We start from the raw sequence: 19,071 nt of genomic DNA, 5'->3' as shown, positions 1-19,071 counted from the left end.
TGAGATCGAAATATTTTTTTGAAACTTTATTCGGTATATGAAATTTCAAACACTACGAATTTCGGACGCTCGGGCGAGATAACCGTTCTTTGTACAAAAATATCATTTCACTAAAATTTTCGAGTAGATACAAGGATTAATAACGAATACGCCAACGCGTGCTGCATCATTTCCAGTTCTCCATCCTTACATTTAATTTATAACTTTATAGCGATTAGAGGTAAACTTAAGATCAGTCTTACTGATCATTAAATGGTCGGCTTGTCACTCTTTTAACCAAACGTGGCACAATACAAAATCGTTGAAATAATTCCTCGCCCTTGACACGTGCTCCAAAAACGGGGATGCTTTGGTTTTGCGTAAACAAATCACTTATATATTGACTAATAAACGTTGTAACAAGTAATGGTAAAGAAACGATTCATATTTTACCGTGTCCGAGATGGAATAATTGCGACCCTCTGTTTTTTTTTCTTTTAGTTTAAATTGGATGCGCTCAACTGGTTTTGGCTAAAATAAGAACCCTATGTGTACGGTCCAACATTGTGTGTGTCGGTGTTGCCCGTACTGTAATTGCATTTGTGGTTTGCAGAATCGCGTAAGGTACTCCTCCTTTCCTCCCACTCTGCCGTGCTCACATGTACGACATTCCTTTCTGGTAGTAGCAGTTTAGTAGTAGCACTGCACTTCCGCCTCAGTAGTTGCACGGGTTTGCTCGCTGGTGTTTCGATCCCTAGAGAAAAAAAAACAAACAAATCGAAACAAAGCAAACGGAAACATCCCAGAAGGTTAGCACCCAAAATAGAGCTCCAAATTACAACCGATAGCTACCCCCGGCATGCCTTCGGAACCGCCGGTTCGCGTTCGCTCCTCGCCGCCAAAGTTAAACACAGTCTTTTGCGAACGGGGCCAAAAGGTCGGCGGTGGTGACCGTATCATGTGCTCGTGCACCTGTGGCAATGCTAGTGGATCGGTTTCCGTTTCGCCATTAAATTCCTGCATACAAGGGTAGGTAGGATGCGATTTAAAGGGAGCATAGCACGTCGCGCGAATACTTCGCCACGCGGTGGTATACACTTACATCGGACATCAGTATCAAAATGGCGTCATCGGACTCGGTGTCATCGATTACGTCCGTCACGTTGTCCCGGCTAGCCAGGACCTTCTGGACGAAGGGGTTATCGTTGCGTGATAACCGTAGGCGCGTCACCTCCAGTTCATCCGACTTCTGGAACTTCCCCGGGGACAGGCTCAGCATCGAGAACGAGGGCGATGACTTCCGTTGGGAACCCTTGCTGGTGCAGTTGTAGGTAGACACTACATGGGATGTGGAAGAGGAGGGTGTGGGGGTGGGGGGGGGGGTGTAGTGGAAGTGAGAAGTTGCGATAAAGCCAAAATGAAGTCATTTAATCCAAAACATTGAAGACGGATAGGATCTCAGGAACTGGGTCTGGACCATTCTAGATCTAAATGTGCGGGTAGTGTATAGCAATAAACACACTGACACCCACACATGCACACATACACTCTTACACGCGCACAAATACGCACCTGATGGTTCCGATCTAGCCCGACAGTTCATCTCACGGTGGAACATAATATCCTCAAACTTGATGATTTTCTTCATCTTCCACATGTTGGAAATGAAGTGGAAAGGCTTCTTTCGGGTACTGCTGCGGCTGATCCGGTTCGTTTGCTGCTGCTGCTGCCCATGGCTGTTGGCGTGGTGTTGATTGTTGGTGTTGCTGCTGAGGAGGTTGCTACTGTTGAGGGTGTGATGGTTGCCGATGGTATGGTTGCTGCTACCCCCGCTGTTGACGTTCATAGCGGACGCGGGATGGCGTTCTTCTGGCAGATTGATTGGCGGGATCGCTTACAGCGTGTGCTTACGAGAGTGTGTACCCCAGCAACAGCTCCGATGGCGTCGTTTCTCTGTTCTGGCCTGGCCTAATTGTCACAGGGCACGGTGTGTAAACATAATTTTCACGCACGGTGGCGTTGCCTGCACTTCTCACTGCCAGCGGTGATGATGATTGTTGCCAGTTGCCTGCTACTGACAAGGCAGCTCGTCGCCTGCCTGAGAGGTCAGACCTGCGCAATGGAATGCACATTGCGTGCCCGTTACACACACGGACACCGCCAGCAGAACACCCTGCTGGGCTGCGCCCAGATAATTCTCTCGTCCTTTTCACTGTATGTGTGTGTAATTGTGTGTAAGTGTGTTTGTGTGTGTGTGGATGTGTACTCTCTTGAAGATGTATATTTTTCCACTCTCCTATTACAGGGGGAGGAAGGGTCGTAGTAGACATAACATCCGAGATATAGACGTAACATCCCAGATAAAGACTTCGGGAAGTCTCGGCGGAGCATAAATAAACACGCATGTTTGCAATGCACAGTTGGTTGTGTTTGTCTTTTTAAAGGTAAAACTTTGTTTTTATTCAACTATGTCATGTAAGGAGCACACAATTTTGATCTTCCCACTGCAACGTACGATGCGATCACATCCAGATAGGTGGCAAGTACAGAAATCGTTATCGACCAACGCGCCCTCCCGCCAGAACCTATTCGGTCGTCATTAGCCGTGTAGTAGCCTCCGCGTAGGTAGAGGGTGACACACATATATAAACACACCCCCGGGGGATTACTTAGTGTCCCGAGAGAGGGATAGGAAGGTGTTGATGCCGGTGTCGATAAGCCTGTACTGCACCCGAACGGAAGTGTGCGACGTTGGGAAAATTATTCTACTGCTATCTACGCTAGTACGACGAAATTCCAGGAGTACAGAGTTGGTCGACTACAGGGTGAGCATGTGGCCGTTTTTTCTCCGTCCCAGATGAGCGATGAGTAATGATGATGATAATGAATATGAGCTTGATGGTAACGTGCAAATCATCTAGTTCCGTTCCATGTGGCCGTTCGAGTGATGAGAATGAGTGGTGATTGGAACGAGCTGAAAGGTTGGAACGCTAGTGGGAGGGGAGGGAAGAAAATTACTAACGAACTAAACGGTGGCTACCAATGCACCAACAGCGTGTGACATTCGCTAGCCCCAACCTTAATGTACAATTAAGTCGTTTTTTTGTCGTTGTTGTCGCTCAAGTCTGATTAGGTCCCCCCACGGTGTCCAGCGGCTTAGCTTGCCGCTACCATGTAATCTTCACCCTCCGGCGGCTCCGCGGCGCTCTTGACGCTCTTGCCGTACTTTGGTCGCTTTTTCCGCTCGAGCAGCGTTTCCTTTTTCGCCTTGCTTCGCAGCCGGCCCTTCGAATCCGGTGAAGCATCGAGCGACCGCAGCTCGTCCAGTATGTTATCCGGTTCGCGCTTCACCGCCGGATCGGCCGTGCTGGTTTCAGGTACTGTGGCAGGTGCCACCGACGATGGCGGCGGTATTGCGAGCTTCCCACGCCCGTCCATGCCCATGTACAGGGGCGCATGGTGCGAGTACGCCGGATCGTTCGAGATGTTGATGTCCGCAAAGTCGCGGAAGTTGGAGAACTGTTCCTCCTTCTGGGGCTTCTGCACCAGGTAGGCGAGCTGGGGCCGACCGTGCCCATTGTTGCCGCTGTACCCGAGCCCGTAGTACTCGTCCACGAACCCCTTGCCCGGCACGTCCGTGTCGTAGTAGAAGGTGCCACCTGATGGTGAGAGAAAGTGAGCGGGAGAGAAATGAAGGTTAGTCGTGGCACCAACCAGCAGGCTCACCGCGTGTCTCTTACCCTTGATGATGCCGAAATCGCCCGAACCGAGCAGGGGCGATGCGACCACCTCCGGCAGGGGGACGGGGGCGGCCGCCACACCACCACTCCGCAGCTTGTTGAACCGCTGCTCGATCGCCGCCTCCGTCGACTGGTAGTAGGGCCGCGAGTGCCCCAACGGTGGGATGTTGCGGAAGAAGGTGGGATAGATTTTTTGGGCCGCCGGATTGAGGTGCTCCACATCCGCCTGCGGCTGAGATCGGGTGCCGGTGCGGCCGGTTACGGCAGCGGGTTCGCCGCCTAGCTCCAAAACCTGCTTTTCCGGTACGGGCAGGGTCGGCGCGAACGGTGCCTGCTCGTCGCCGGAAACGTCGGCAGGAAAGAGGCTGCCACCGTACAGCGAGAGCGGGGTGAATGACTCTGGAAAAGAAAGGAGCGGACAGGAACGATTAGCAAAGTGCGTCGTCAACCTCGGTTCCGTGGGTTTTACGGCGTGTGAGTTCAGTACTCTCACCGAAGTCCACCTCGAATATTATGTAAGTATGGTGCGTTGTCTTTTCATAACTGATGTTGATTCAAAATTCAAAATTACTGCATCTATTTATTGTCAAATGACCCTTTGTGATCAAAACTATTGTAAAACAATAAATGCACAATGAAATTTGCGGTAATTGAAGGACGTTCTATGTATATTTATTTTGGGTTTAGATTATTTGTCAAACATAACACATACTGCCTACATAACAAATCTAATATCACATCTAAATCGAACAGAACTTTGACACAATACAGCTCAGAGCAAAGAATGAAAATTCATCGCACATGTAAAAAATTTAAAAGGAAATAAATTAACGAAAAAAGAGAACGTTGCTGTCTGAAATTGTATCTTCAATAATTCCTAATCTGCTTCATTAGCACATTTAAGTCTATTTGACATGGTTTTTCAGGGTTTCTCATACTTGTGGTATACTTTAATGACTCTTACACGAAATGAGCTTTATGTGATGGGAATTTGACTCTATAGCACCCTTTTTGGACAAATCCAATAGGAATTGCTAATAAGACTATCCTAAAAGTGTGCCATACAGTCCACTTCTCATTATATAAAGCAGCGGTCGGCAAACTATTGAGGTAGAGGGTCTAATTTATTAAATTATCGAGTGCTGCGAGCCAGGATAATCCAGATTTCTGTTTTACACTTAAACTATTTCACTACAAAATTTTGGAAACATGATAATTGATTTTTTAAAATTATTATTTCATCCAATCAAGGTTCAATGTTTTACCTTTAATTTACAATCCTTCAAATTAATTAAAGATTCGTCAGATTAAAATTTAAAAATTCCAAACAATAAAGCAGTATCGCTGCTGGATAAGCCCCTCGTTCCATGCAGCAAAAAATATTGGGGATTTAATCTGGGGATGGTAAAAGCCTGAAAAATTACGACTGAAAAAATATCGAGATAAACGTTCACTCAACAACTATTGTAATGCTTTACGAGCCAGTAATACCATGTCAGACAAATTGATAAGTGATACCCTTAAAACAAGCTTCCTAAAAATCGTGTAACCTCAAGAAGCAAGAGTGTATAATCGTTGGACTCGTAAAAACAGCAAACCGTACCAGGTGTTTTTAAAATATGTGTTTCAATTATCAAATCGAGATGAGCATTGTCATGTAGAAGCCACATTACAGTTACATATAGGAATTTTTAACCACGAGTTCGACCATATTGATTAGTCCGTCAATCAATGCTACATTAATTAAAGTTGGAAGAGTTCGACAATAGGAAATGTCATACTAAAAGATGTTCAGTATTTTTTTTTATACGAACAGGTTCTTCCTATCTTTCAAAACCAGGCATCTATTTTCGCGGGCCGGATAGAATGTTTTGACGGGCCGCATTTGGCCCGTGGGCCGGACTTTGCCGACCGCTGATATAAAGTGTATTTCCCAAAAGAAAGAGTCAAGAAAGCATTTTAGAGGAGAATGAAGTCTAAAGGCTCAAAGTCTCTTTAAAAATCAATAATAAAAAAAAGTATCCCACTAGTATGCGAACCACTGAAAAAACCTGTAAGTTAATTATAAGAATTTGTCATTTGCGTAATCGGGTCATTAATGCAGAAGACTGTGGAACGAAAATCTTTAGTTTAACAATTCCTAGACCTCATCATTCTTTCAGGAAAAGAAATATGGATTCATAGCTGGACTACCCAGTAATCACCTTATGAAAAAATAAACAATGAGATGTTTTCAGTCCAAATAATAAACAGCTAACATCATATGATGGACATTCCACACTGTTGTACCAGGGTAACCAATAATAGGGTAACTGTACCAGTTTTCGGCAGGCTAGTGCAGCAGTTTCACAAAAATTGCTCACACATCAATATTTTTCATTATTTTTCTTGAAAGTGTTGTTATTCTGGTTGATAAACTATCATAGTATGTTACAATATTTTTTATTTGCCGGTTCAAAGCCCTTTTTCATAAATATTCGTGAAAATGCAAACATTGATTTTGCTCGTATTTTCGGCAGATTGTTCTTATTTTCGGCAGGCTGTGTTCCTATTTTCGGCAGCGCGAATACGGGTCAGAAAATGTTTGTATCAATGTGAATATGTACAAAAAAATGTTTAAAGCAATTTAACACTCTTACTTTCCTAAGATTGGTGTTAAAAAGCACTTTAATTATTAATTTTATGTTGCTTATTTTGGCCCGTTTTGACAGCCATTTTGATGCGACGTTTAAACAGAGCAGCCATTGACAGTTTGATGGTTATAGCTTACGGTGCGAACTGGCTTACAAATATTTATTTTTCTCTTAAGTTAGTGCATTTTTTGTCGTAAAATTGGTGATATTTGGTATAAGAAAGGTCATATTATGTGTCGACATACGCATTGTAGTGTTCTGATCAATTTTAAAAGGAAATTTCAGCCAAATTCAAAGTGTGTTATTGTTCCGAGTTTCGGCAGGAGCCCACAACATTGAGCTGTCAAAAATGAACATTTACTGTGTACCTATTTTCGGCAGCATTTAAAGTGAAAAATAACCTGTTTATCGTGATTTTAAAATTCTTAATAAGTTAGAATAAATTAAATAAGCATAAAATCTTTAATATACACCTCTCAAAGCCCTTTTTCTCTTAAGTTAGTGCATTTTTTGTCGTAAAATTGCATTCCTCTTTTTCATTGTTTTACTGTTCTGATTCTCTTAATCACAAAACCTGCCGAACGATTGGCTGACAGCATGGCTGCCGAAAAGAAGCACAATTTATTTGATATTTTGGAAAATACGTAATGAAATGGTGTGAAACTTCGCATGTGAATATCAAATAAGTACACTTTCACTACAAAATTGTATTTTGTGAAATTTTTTACCGCATTTGTGCAGAATTTCACGTTTTTAGCTACCTTGCCGAAAATAGGTACACTGCCGAAAACTGGTACAGTTACCCTACATTATTTTCGTTCATTTTTTTTGAAGATTATAACTGTCAAATTAAACTGACGTGCTAACCTTTGTGGCATTTTACCTTTTATTCGGTTGAAATACAAATAAAATATTATCTCACCTTTAGTTTTATCAATGCGATTAATTAGCATTGTGTGAACCTGTTGGATGCGACCCATAATAATTGTAGTAGATGTTTGATCTCAAGCTATTGTTATATTTTTATGATATCCTAGAATTTTGACACTAGCAATTACTAACAGATGATACCAATAATAGTGTACGTATGACAAAAATCGCTACTGGCTCTCTGCATGAATAAAAAAAAAATCCTTCTATAAAGTGCCAACTGAAGAATTGCGAATGAACGAGAAGGCGTCGTTGTGAAGCGAAAAAAAAACTTGATTATTGCTTACAACGAATTCAATTTATATTAATATATAAAAGAAGGTTATAATTTGGACAAAGATAAAAAAATGCCAAAAAAGCTACGTGGTGGTTGGGTCTAAATAAGACCAGAACCTCAGCCGATAATGAATTTATAGAAACAAGCGAGCGAGAAGAAGCTACAGCTCCAAATGGATGCCGTCAAGAGTGCAGCAAGCAATGCGTTGCTAGAAAGTTCCAATCGAACGCTTTGAAGGCTCAAACTCTCGAATGGTTGTCGCAACGTACAGTTTGTAGCATACGTAAAGATCGTAATCGCAATCAGATGAAAAGCGAATATGCTCGTATTCAGCACGAAGCAGGCAAATTAGAGAAAATAAGACTCTATATCTACATCAAAGCTTAAGTATTCTCTGACAGTTGACACTGAATACGATCTTAACACGAATACATCACATACGATTACATCACTTATGGCCTAAAGGAGAGATAAGGAAAATCTTTCTGATCTAATTTCAATTTATTCTTTTTTCTTTGACATGATTGTCAATTGCTAGCTCCAATATGTGTCAGCCATGTGAATAAAACATTTCACAGATGCACAAAAAATAAACACATCAAAAATGGTAGTTTTTGAAACGCTTTTTTATATCATGATTGTTACAGCATAGCCCTGACATACTTTTTGGGTCAAATTGTTTAGTGTACAAAAAAAAAGTTTACACTTGTTGTTTAAGCTCAACATGCTGCTTACATTTGAGTTGTTATGATATCATTCAAATTATTTTGTTGTTTTTGTGTGCAGTGAAAGTTTTTGTGGCATATTGCTCATACGCATGCGATTTCATTGGATAAATATTGGGACAAAATTAAAAAAAAAATCTCAAGAAAATATCAATAACAATATGATATTAGTTTAGGACCTCGATATGGATTTAACAAATAGTGTTTACAGAGTTATGTACAATTAAGTGAGCCATATTATATGCTTAATAGACCATACAAGACAAACCAATGTGTATGGCATAATAACATTATTGTAATAGCATTATTTAAAAAAATAAACCTAAGGATTTTCGCACATAGTTTCTGCCCTACCCTGTAATGAATAGACTCAACGAATCCAACAAGAACGCTTGGAATTTGATACGATTCCTATGGGACTGTCTTGTACATGTGGCAATCTAGAAACCCATAAGAAGATGAGATTCTTTTGGCTTTAACAGCTTTATATGCCTTCAGTGATAACAGAATAACTACACTTTACAGCTTGTTCCCTTGACAGACGCTTATATTGGTTGTCTAGTTATAGATCCAGGCTACAAAAAAATGGGGAGTTTATGCAGTATTTGTGCGCTAATACGCTAATCACCTTGGATAAACGTTAATATTAGACAGGCAATTCTGAACAGAATGTCGCCTGTCACTGTTCAGAGAGAGAGAGAGAGAGGCCTAGATGGTGCGAGGTAATTTTTCCCCGCAGTGACAATTTCGAGCGTAGCTCATGCTTCCCAACTTAGAAAGGCAAATAGAAAGGAACTGTGGCGTGCTAATCACTTCCCGTTTAGCCCCAAGCCGTCGCGATACCTGTAGGCGGTGGTTAAAATGGTCAATGATTAAGATAAACCTCTCGGGCGTTGATTCCAAGTGCTGCTTGGAAGGATACGGATGACGTTTGGAGCACGAATCAAACAGTTCATTTTGATAGATTCGCGACTTTTAAGATTTTTTTTATGTTTAGCTGCAAACGCTACGCCCTCCCCTGTTATCTGATCTCCCGTTCATGCGATCCTGACGCGTCCAAAGCGAAAGGCATGGCATGACCTTGATGCATAGACTACTACTAGACTAACTCACAGACAACATGTATGCCCCAGGATGGTGTTACCGTTCGGTGACCCTGTCCGATCCCGATTCCGTCACCACCAGCCGGCAGCTCCCAACCATCATTTCCTAGTGGAAATGAGGAAACAATCTCCTCTCAGCGCGCTGGGTGGAAAACACGCTGGAATGGAGCGAGAGCTAACACTAATGTGTTTTGCTGCATCAATTAACGCGGCCAAACGCGCTCGACCGCAGGGCCCTTATGACACAAGCTAGACAAGCGGAGGAGCTACGTTCGATACGTCATGCCGGCGCACCCATGGACGATATTAGTGCGGCATGCGTTAAGTAATTCAGCTTCACGGCTGCTCACAGGTGCCTAATGGAGCGCGCGCACACACACACACCTAATCGCCCAAAGGCAAAGAAGGGAGCACACGGTAGAACACCGCCTGCTGGTGATTGTTGGACACCAACGTTTCCTCAAACCCTTGCATGATCGTTAATCATGCGCGTCGGTTTCAAATCGTAATATTGCCGCTTGTTGGGCAGGCGGGTTTGGTTTTGGTCGAGCGGCGAAGCTTTCGGTGAAGCATTTGCTAGAAGGTTTTAGGGTTGTTGGGTTGAAAACAAAAAATAATACAAACTACCACACACACAAATCAACCTCACCAACCCATGCTAAGAATTGTGCAACGGCATGGGCGAAAGGCATCGACGATGCGGGCCAAAGCTTTTTGCGCAACCGCTTCGCTTAGAATCGATTCGCGGGTAAATGGTAAATCGAAAGAAGAAAACAAAAATGGCCGGCATGGCAAATCGAGCCGTAACTGCGCACGCGTCGAGCAAATAGCACAAGACAAAAAAAAAAATAAACAGCAACCAAAACGGTCGGATAAGCTCAAGCGCATCAAGCGCGCATTAGGGCACGAACTCACGAACGCGCGCAGAACGCTCGCCGCGCAAAGGGGAGGGGTTCAAGCGCGGCAAATGCGGAAGAGCATTGGCACGAGCCAGCCTGCCATTGCGATGGTGCTGATGGGCCGTTAGGCAAAGGTCTTTGTGTGGAGCTGGAAAGCATAATTCTCGCAATAAGCCCTTTCTTGTTGTTCTTGTTGTTGTTGTTGTAATACCTTTTTGGGCAACAGTTTGTTATGAACCGTTTCGCTGATAGAAAGTCCTCCTAAGCGCTTGACGGGCTGCATTAGGATTTACTGGGCGCTCTTTGTGCTGGTGCTGGCTGATCGATAAAGTGAAGCCTTGCCCAATTTTGCACCCACCAAGCCATCCCACCCAAGCACCAAGATCTGGCAGCGTTCTATCGGGTCCGTGATCACCATGCATTGCTAAATCTCACTAGTGCCACTCTGGTAGTGTTGGGTTTCATGAATCGTTTGTTGAGATTCATTTGTATGAATCTTCAGCGATGAGTAATTCGAATCTCGAATCGAATCTCTGAAGATTCGGGAATCTTTGAGGATTCGTAAATAATTTAAGATTCACGATTCATGATTCAGTGCTGCAAAATGTCATGAGCATAACGAGATTTTCACCAATGAAAACAATGAACATATACGTGGTAGCTTGATGCTCACTGCCGATACTCAATAAAAGTGCGTGCCGAACGCGACGTGCGAGTGCTTGAGTCCAACGCGATACTCTGACTAACAAGCTGAATTTAATGCCGGCGCAAGCATAATCATGATTTTTTGTGGCTGTGAACAGTGCTGCCAAATGCCACTGTTACAGTCATCAATACTCATGACAGAAACGAAGCTCAAATCAGCTCACGTAAACAACTGAGATGATCAGTGACGAGATTCAAACAGTTGGAGGATCAATCACATGCTTGTTGATATTTTGACTAGCACCCAATTCTTGGTCACTCACATGGTCACAACATTTTTGTCGGCGATAATCACGACATTCTTGGAATATAATTGGCGCGTGGGCTCTAGTAACAAAATGAGCATGCTTTCTCCCTCTATCTGTTTTGATTATCTGTCGGGTCAAACAGAGCGAGAAAACATGCTCATTTTGTTTCTTGGAAACACTCGCACGCACCGCATATCTCATCGCGATGATCACCGACTGAAAATGTTGCGCCCAAGTGACTGACCAAGAGTTGGTTGCACACAATGACACCAAGCATGTGATGATCACTGACTGAAAATGTTGCGACCAGGTGACTGACCAAGAGTTGGTTGCACACAATGACATCAAGTATGTGGAGCATCGCCTAGGATCATCACAGTATAGCTCGTGACGCTGACATGATTTTGTTTCAGTAGGAATTTGTCATGACTTTGCCAGTGACATTTTGTAAAACTGATCACAATAAAAAAAAGTTATGAAAAAAGTCAAAGTGACTGACCAGGCGTTGGCTGCGAAAATGTCACTAAGCATGTATTGGTCACACCAATCATTTTGAGCATCATCTCTGATTATCACAACTGAGTACGTGACGCTGATATGGATTTTGTTTCAGTCAGATTTTTTTATGACATTGACAGTTAAATTTTGCAGCACTGTTCATGAATCTCGAAAGATTCATCAATCTATAAAGATTCTTTATAGATCCCTGATAAAGATTCCGTTGAAGATTAATAAATCTCGAGGGACTCATGAATCATTAGACAGGTATACTTTTCAAAATATTGAATTTGTGCGATCTTATGGTACAGTGGTTAACTCGCACGACATGCCCGTCGAGGGTTAAAGTCACGCATGGGACCGTCTCCTCGTAGCAAAACAGACTACCCGGTTGCGTGGTACCAAGAAGTCTTGAATGTCGGTATAGGCTGGCATGATCACGTAGGTTGTTACTCGAAGAAGAATTTAAAGCTGTATGAATGTTTCAAGATTCGTGAATCTTTACAATCGAGATTCAGATTCATTGAAACATTTCAAGGATTCATTCAGATTCATGAATCTGAATCAGATTTACCCAACACTACACGCTGTATGCCGATTGGGATCGACTTCTTCGGGCTTGGGGCAGGGGGAGGGGATTGACCGCAGTGCTTGCAAAACTTTCCGATCCCGCTAAGGAAGGGAGAGAAGGAAGGGGGCAGGCGAAGAAGAAAGAGATCTTTTCGTTGCTGTAGTCTTCCAGCACCCGCTCAAGGTTAGTGCCTTCGGCAAACGGTTTCTGCTGCGCTGTGATCGATCGATGCCGCTGACTTCCGCCATACGCACGCAGCTTCAACACCACCGTGGGGGAGTTCAGACCTGCCCTATCCACCGTCTGTGGCCCGGCTGTCAGGCGGCGGCTGCGTAAGGGTAAAGAGTAAGGCTACAAAACGGTAAAGCGGTGTCGGCCCAGATCGACGAAAAGCGAAAGTACACGGTGCGAGCGTGTTAAGGTTCTGGCGGAGCGTTTTAGAACAGCGTCGCTCGAAAACCTGGGCTTGGAAACCTGTTTCAGACCATGGAGGGGTTTTATTTTTTTGGGAGCGGTTGGACCGCGTGTGCCACGAGTTCAACATTCACCGTTTCCGGCACAAAAGCTACCTACAATGTGTACACGCGTACACTGTGCAAGTAGCGAGGCTTAATTTCTAACCGCATTTCAGCCTCCAACTTCTCAACGCGAAGCAACTTAGCTTAATGTCAAAGTCGTTGCCATAAATAATTGTAGCAAAAGACCTCCAACCTTAGCTGGGCTAGGGGAGAGTAATAAAAGAGAAAAAATAACATACACACCGCTTTCGAGATGCAAAAATCCAGCATACTGCTGCCTTAACAACTTGTGCCGCACTGTTTCTGTGCCATTAATCTAGACGAGCAAGCCGAGAACGTGGCAGAAGCCGAGATGCAGATGATGTACGGTGTGCGGAAATGTGCCGTGATCATTTACTTCCCGCGAAACGGAAACCGAATGCATTATGCCACGGACGCTGCACGCAGCGAGGCAGGGGAGAGCCATGTGCACACATGCGACACATCAGCGGGCCAAGGGTAAATGGTACAAATATTAGCCAGCCATAATTGTAGGCTCGTTGCGGGCACAAAGACCGGCCCGCAGCCTGTGTGCTGTGTGTGTGTTCGTTTGGCGGGAAGGGGGTGTACGCGTGCAATGGACCGCCAGTACCACCGATGCAACCCAATTTGGCAGCATGCAGCACAATTGAGCGAACGGCGCAGCATATGACCGTTTGTTTGTACACACACACATCTACAAGCACATGTTTGCAGCAGGAGTAAGGTTGAGAAAATTGGTCCCCTCGGAAAAAAATGGTATGTTGGCCGAGAGGTGCCAGTGAGGAGGCGGGTGGTTTACAGAGCAATTGTAGCTGCTACCCCCCAGTCTGTGTGTGTATGTGAGAGTCTATTGGTACTGGCGAGGTGCCTCCAAGTTGGTTGGGTTTGCTGGGTTCGAAGTACAGAAAACATAAGACAGAAGCTGCAATGGAGGGGAGGGCGCTGTCATGAACAGTGGGTGAGAACAGAAACTCCACACCGACGCTGGGCAGGCTGGGCGAATGCGTGTGTATGTGTGGTTTGTGGTAAAATAGGAGCAATATGAGACAACGCTACAGCGCTACAACAAAGCTGCCCGTACGAAGGTCTAGCTCGCCATTTTCGCTCGTTATTGGGACGTGGTTTTTTTTTGCGGAGAGTACACCATACACCAATGTCGGCTACACTCCCACACACTTACCCCCAGTTAGAAAAGAAAAAAAGGTACGCATTTTGTCGTCGCTGTACCATCAATCCTTAGTGGATGAATTTTAGTAATTAAGTCGATTTTCAGGCTTATTCTGATGTCTTAACGTCGAGTTGAGTAATGTGAAGAAACTCAGTTCCACTTTGCTACTAAACTATCCCGCTTCTAATTGCGGTTTCGAGGTTTTCGTGGAAATATGTCTAGCAAGAGTTTTATCCATAACGACTACGTGTACTATCGATTCCAGAGTCGATTCAAGCCATTTGTTCTCGACATCAAAACCTTAGCGAGAAATGGATCGAAGTTTCGGATGTTTTCGCGGTTTTCAATGTGCTAAAATCAATTTAAGAAAATAATTTAACACCGGTGAATTAAAAAATAACGCCGGTAAATCCAAATTTGAAGGACCAATCGATAATTTAATGACATTAGACAAAAAAAAAATATTTCCGATGATTACCCATAAGAAAATTCCCTATTCTTTGGGTGAGATCTGAATTTTGTAAGCGTATTTTAAAGTCACCTTCGGGAGTTGGTCTGGCTATTTGTAGCCAACTGTTTTTGTCGGCTGCCCGTCTCGATTGATTTTTCATACCAGACTTACAACAAGAATATTTGAAAGAACTTTATTTCAGTGCTACTTAAGAGTAACCATCAGCCTGAAAGACAGTTTTTATTAACTTGGAATGTCTTAAAAATCTGGTTTTAACCTGAATATTACTAGATCTGATATTATCACAGAATACCATAAAATCATCAATTCTTTCATCAATTCTTCAAAACGAATGGTTTCTAGAAATTGAAGGATATGATGTGCTGCTATCTTTTTACCGATATGTTCTATTTTAAGCATGTGATTCCCAAATTTGTATTTACAAAATGCTATCTAGCTTCAGCGAATTTAACAACATGAACCTAAAAGAAAAATTCAATAAACGATTGGAGTCTAAAATTGGAAGCTGATACATAAGGTACACCGTTTTGGAGCCCCAGTAAACAGTGTTATGGTGCTTTTGAACATTGTTCTAGTACACATAATCATTTGACGACACACTGAAATTCTAATGCCTTTCTGAACATTGTTCAATCGTAACTAAACATTTGCTTTCCTCAATATTGACTTACGTTTATATTACCCAGGGTCGTTTCTTTGATGTTAATTTTGTTAAAATTAAATTGTCTGGCTTCGTTTTAATTGATTTTGTACTAGTTTAATAGTCAATTATAAATTTTGAAGGTATTGAGATAAATTATTGGTAAATATTTTCAAAGTATTTTTGTAAATGAAGGCACAAACAAAAGTCTAAACTCCATGCAGCAAACGGATCAACTTATGGAGTTTTCTTTTTTGGATTACGATTGAACGAAGTTCAGAGAGGTATTAGTATTTCAGCTGAACGTCAAATGTTTACTTACAGTTAATGTTCAAAAGCAGTTAGTCATTGTTTATTTTGGCTCGAAAACGGTGAAAGATGTAATAATTTTCCAAAAACAAGCACAGTTCTCATACGTTTGTAGACATTCCCAATCTGTAAATTATTTACTTGAGAGACCATAAATACAGGAGAACTTAATGACTGTTTAGGCTAAGAGTATTCAAAATTTTCAGTTCACGACCCGTTTCGATACAAAGAAACATGGACGCCAATGAGTCAAAAGATAGAATTTTGATTGAAATGGTCAAACTAATAATCCATTTATTTTAGCCTTAGCGCCATAGCGGACCTCATTTTAGGCTCCCGAGGGCTGATTCCGGGCATTGTACGAAAAGAAAAGAATTTAATTTGAATTCTGAATTCTTTCATAAATCCTGAGTTCTTCAAATGTCCTGATTGAGAAAACCAACGGAAACATTGTAGAGTTTGCAACTTTAATAAAGCTCTTGCTCACTTAAAGGGCACTCTATAGTGATGAGCGAGTTGCCAGAGTTGATTGTGTGGAAGACGAACCCAGAAAGAAGATTACGAAAGTACAATGCTGTCTGAAGATGCTCATATTAGGTGGTTGAGGATGTTTTTCTTTTAGATGTAGCCACTCGATGCTCTTCAGAGCTGAAACTCGTCTTTCTGGCACCGAGTCGTCTCGGTAAGGCAACGCTGATGACATTAGACGGCGACCAGTGCACCGTCCAGTAACTTCAATATGTTTATTGAGCGTATGCTGGTGTGCTGTGTAATGCTAATGAGGCTGATGTGCAAGTGCATACCACGCGATATCTCTATTGCAAGATCTTTCCATCGGGCCACAAAACCCGTACACCCGGAGATGCGTTGTCGCCATAACTGACCGGTTTGGAAGCTTTTCCGCTTTGTGCACGGCCGTATTTCCGGCAAGTGAAAGAGAGAAAGAGAGAAAACAAAACGATGCCTTTCGTCACGAGTGACTGGACGCGTCCAGTTGGTGTCCCCATCGAGCGGGGACGGCGCTTGGATTACCCGTCCACGAGGGGTGTCCAACGCTTCATAGGATGGCTATGGCGGCGACTCTTTACACGCCTCGTCTAACGTAACATAATAGTTTACGCCCCGGGGCAGTCGGACGCGTCCAGTGCGCAGAGAAAATGCGGTCCAGCCTCCTGGCCAGCCGTGGCCAACGCAACAGTTCGCCTATTACGGCAAGTGTTTTGGACGCGCGTTTTCCCAAAATCGCACGTCTTGATGCCCCGAAGATGGTTACGATACAGCATGGCACCCCCTCCCGCACAGGTGATGGACGGTGATGATCGAAAGCGAGCGAAGTAACAGCTCCGAACCAACGGTGGGTAAGGAACGGCGGCAATAGAAATGCCGACGCGGTGATAGTTGAGCGCCGCGATGCTGGGGAGCGCCGAATGGGCACGCAAGGTGTGCCATCGGCCATGGACCGTACGGGAGTGTAGGAGAAATGCCCGGTTGGAGGAAAACAGAGAGGTAGAGAGGGAAAAAAACGGCATGCCTATTATGAAACAGTAATCCACCACCCCACCCCACTGGTGTTGTTGTTGTTTTTTGTTGTTGTTGCTGGTGTGTTTGTGTTTGCGCAGCGCAACACAGTGGAGAGTTCCGCGTCGGAAGTTTCGGTTTTCGGCGCAACCTCCCCCGAAGTGTTTCTCAGCGTAAAACGCCAAAATTGCTATTCTTCTGCCTGGTGTGCGGACACCTTCCTACCCTGCCCGCCCTGTCTGGCCCTTCGGCTGGTTGCATTTGCTTGCTTGCGCAGAGCTTCCCGAAGCACGGAAGGGACTGGATAGAGCGTAATGAATGGTTTTGGCGCGGCGTTGCACAGGGGTTTTTTTTTTTTGCAGCTTCCCATCCCCGGAGGTGAACTTACGTACACTCGTTTGATGGTCCACCAACAAAAAATCTTCCCTTCCCCTGTGCTTGAGACGTTCCCCACATTTAGACTTCAATGCGTTCGAGGTGATTGCGTTGGAAGTGTGTTTGTGTGTGGAGAAAGTAATGCCCAGGAACCAGTCCATCTGGATCTCGTCTCCGGGAGGGTCCTCGGCAGAGTGCTGGAGGGCCTTTCTCCCTACCCTCCGAGAGCTATCCTCCTGTAATGCTTCCCCGGCCGGACTTACCATCGCTAGACGCTGATTGATGGTGGCTGATTGTGGATTTGGACGACCTGCTGTCACCGGTTGCGCGGGAAGCAATGCCAGCGACCAGCAGAACGCACCAGGTAAACCGGTAGTAACACATCTCGCACTCTCGCTTTCAGTTGTAGTAGCGGCTCGGTCGTTAAGCCGGTTGCATAACCGGCCACTTGCTGGCACTGCGCGCACTGTCCGAGCGGTTCACGCTTTCGCGCGGCGTCTTTGTGGTGTGCCGTGGTTTGCCCCGATTTTAGCTGCGCCCGTTTCACACATACACACCCGGACGATAAGGATATCTTCCTCATACACACACACACGCACACACACGCACTCTCTACGGTAACACTCTAACGGGCACGGACGCGGGTTTGAAGCTCAGAACCATCACACCATCGGGCAGCAGGCTGACTAGACGGGTGCGCAAACGATGCTGACAATGCGGCCGAAACTTTGCTCCAGTTTTTTTTTCTACAGCCCTGCACGCGTTCTCAAACGGCACCACCGCAACACTGTACGCGGGGGACACACACTGGTGAGCCGCCTGCCTGTCCGGGGACCCGTTTCGGCCGTTCGGGGGGGTTTTTTTTTGAGTGTGTGAGCCCAACGCTCGCGCGTGCGCTCGTACTATCGATGTTACCGTGCCGACGGGCTTTGCCAATCTGAGCGCGCGCGCGCTGTTTACTTTTCCCTCGGCTCGCTCGGTGAGAAAAACCACTTTTCACTTTCTTCAGACCCGCGGGCTCGGTTGGGTCGGCGGGTGTCCGCTTCGCCCCTTCACTCTCGCACACTAGCTCGCAGTGCTGCTGCTTTGTTTTCGACCAAGATGTGGGGAGGGGATGGAGGAGTGGGGAGGGGCACCTTGGTAGGGGAAGCCGTGCGCGCACGAAGTTTCGGCCGTGTCGGCATCCGTAGGCACCCTTCTGGGCTGGCTGGGCGCACTCGTGTGTTGGTGTGTTGGTGTGGGCCTCTTTTTTTGCCCTGCTGAATGCACACAGGTGGTAGCACTGGGAAGGGGGGCCCGGCGAGAGAGGCTGAACGATAGCACACCTCGTTTTTGTTGTTGTTGCTGCTGTTGCCGTTGTGCTGCGAGTACAAGACACGTTGGGGTGACACTATGGGCGCTCCCAGGAACCACACCGCAGCGTTTAATGTCCGGCTGGGAGTGTTTGGAGCCGGTGGGATATTGACATACACTAGCTCAAAGCGGGCGGGAATTAGAATGAGGCTAGAACTAGTGGGTCTAGCGGTAGGGTCCGTGCGCAGAAGGCGGTAGGAGATCGTACATGCCGCGCGGCGGATCTCATCCATCATCTAGCTCGTGCCGTGCTACGGTGGGACCATGTCGCTGCACTGCAGCACGTCGCACACCGTCTCGTAGGAGCTAGGCTGTTGGTCTTGGTCTTAAAGACCCAAACGGCTTCTCTCATACAACCAGCACCAAGCAGCGCAATTACTGCAATATGG

General features: G+C 44.9%; 2 protein-coding genes across 3 annotated transcripts; both read right to left on the bottom strand.

The window, feature by feature from the left end:
- On the bottom strand, window positions 1-2,109 carry LOC1277331 (uncharacterized). Its single transcript, XM_316786.5, has 4 exons — window positions 1,552-2,109; window positions 1,082-1,317; window positions 832-996; window positions 1-733 (listed from the first exon to the last, which is right to left on the bottom strand). Exons 1-4 carry the CDS (start codon window positions 1,823-1,825, stop codon window positions 695-697), a joined length of 714 nt encoding a protein of 237 aa, XP_316786.5. The 5' UTR covers window positions 1,826-2,109; the 3' UTR covers window positions 1-694.
- A 294-nt stretch (window positions 2,110-2,403) lies between these two features.
- LOC4576090 (uncharacterized) lies at window positions 2,404-17,827 on the bottom strand. Of its 2 annotated transcripts, XR_009765540.1 has the most exons (4): window positions 17,593-17,827; window positions 3,720-4,118; window positions 3,058-3,638; window positions 2,404-2,969 (listed from the first exon to the last, which is right to left on the bottom strand). XR_009765540.1 is itself a non-coding variant. In XM_061651753.1 (3 exons), exons 1-3 carry the CDS (start codon window positions 17,711-17,713, stop codon window positions 3,136-3,138), a joined length of 1,023 nt encoding a protein of 340 aa, XP_061507737.1. In that variant the 5' UTR covers window positions 17,714-17,827; the 3' UTR covers window positions 2,404-3,135. The 2 variants fall into 2 exon arrangements, 1 of the variants encoding a protein (XP_061507737.1); XM_061651753.1 differs by having other exon boundaries at window positions 2,404-3,638.
- Window positions 17,828-19,071: the final 1,244 nt, after the last annotated feature.

Source organism: Anopheles gambiae, chromosome X (genome assembly GCF_943734735.2).
Source record: "Anopheles gambiae chromosome X, idAnoGambNW_F1_1, whole genome shotgun sequence".
Lineage (NCBI taxonomy): Eukaryota > Metazoa > Arthropoda > Insecta > Diptera > Culicidae > Anopheles > Anopheles gambiae.
The sequence above is the reverse complement of the archived record's forward strand: the minus strand, read 5'-3'. Positions and strand labels throughout refer to the sequence as shown.

What these genes read in the sequence shown, in the direction of transcription:
- LOC4576090 (XM_061651753.1), bottom strand. Translation starts at nt 17,713, where the DNA reads ATGTGTTACTACCGGTTTACCTGGTGCGTTCTGCTGGTCGCTGGCATT. An exon ending in TCAATCAGCGTCTAGCGATG is followed by an intron (nt 4,119 to 17,592) that starts GTAAGTCCGGCC and finishes TTTCTTTTCCAG; the next exon opens with AGTCATTCACCCCGCTCTCG. An exon ending in CGATTTCGGCATCATCAAGG is followed by an intron (nt 3,639 to 3,719) that starts GTAAGAGACACG and finishes TCTCACCATCAG; the next exon opens with GTGGCACCTTCTACTACGAC.
- LOC1277331 (XM_316786.5), bottom strand. Translation starts at nt 1,825, where the DNA reads ATGAACGTCAACAGCGGGGGTAGCAGCAACCATACCATCGGCAACCAT. An exon ending in GGCTAGATCGGAACCATCAG is followed by an intron (nt 1,318 to 1,551) that starts GTGCGTATTTGT and finishes CATCCCATGTAG; the next exon opens with TGTCTACCTACAACTGCACC. An exon ending in TTTTGATACTGATGTCCGAT is followed by an intron (nt 997 to 1,081) that starts GTAAGTGTATAC and finishes CCTTGTATGCAG; the next exon opens with GAATTTAATGGCGAAACGGA.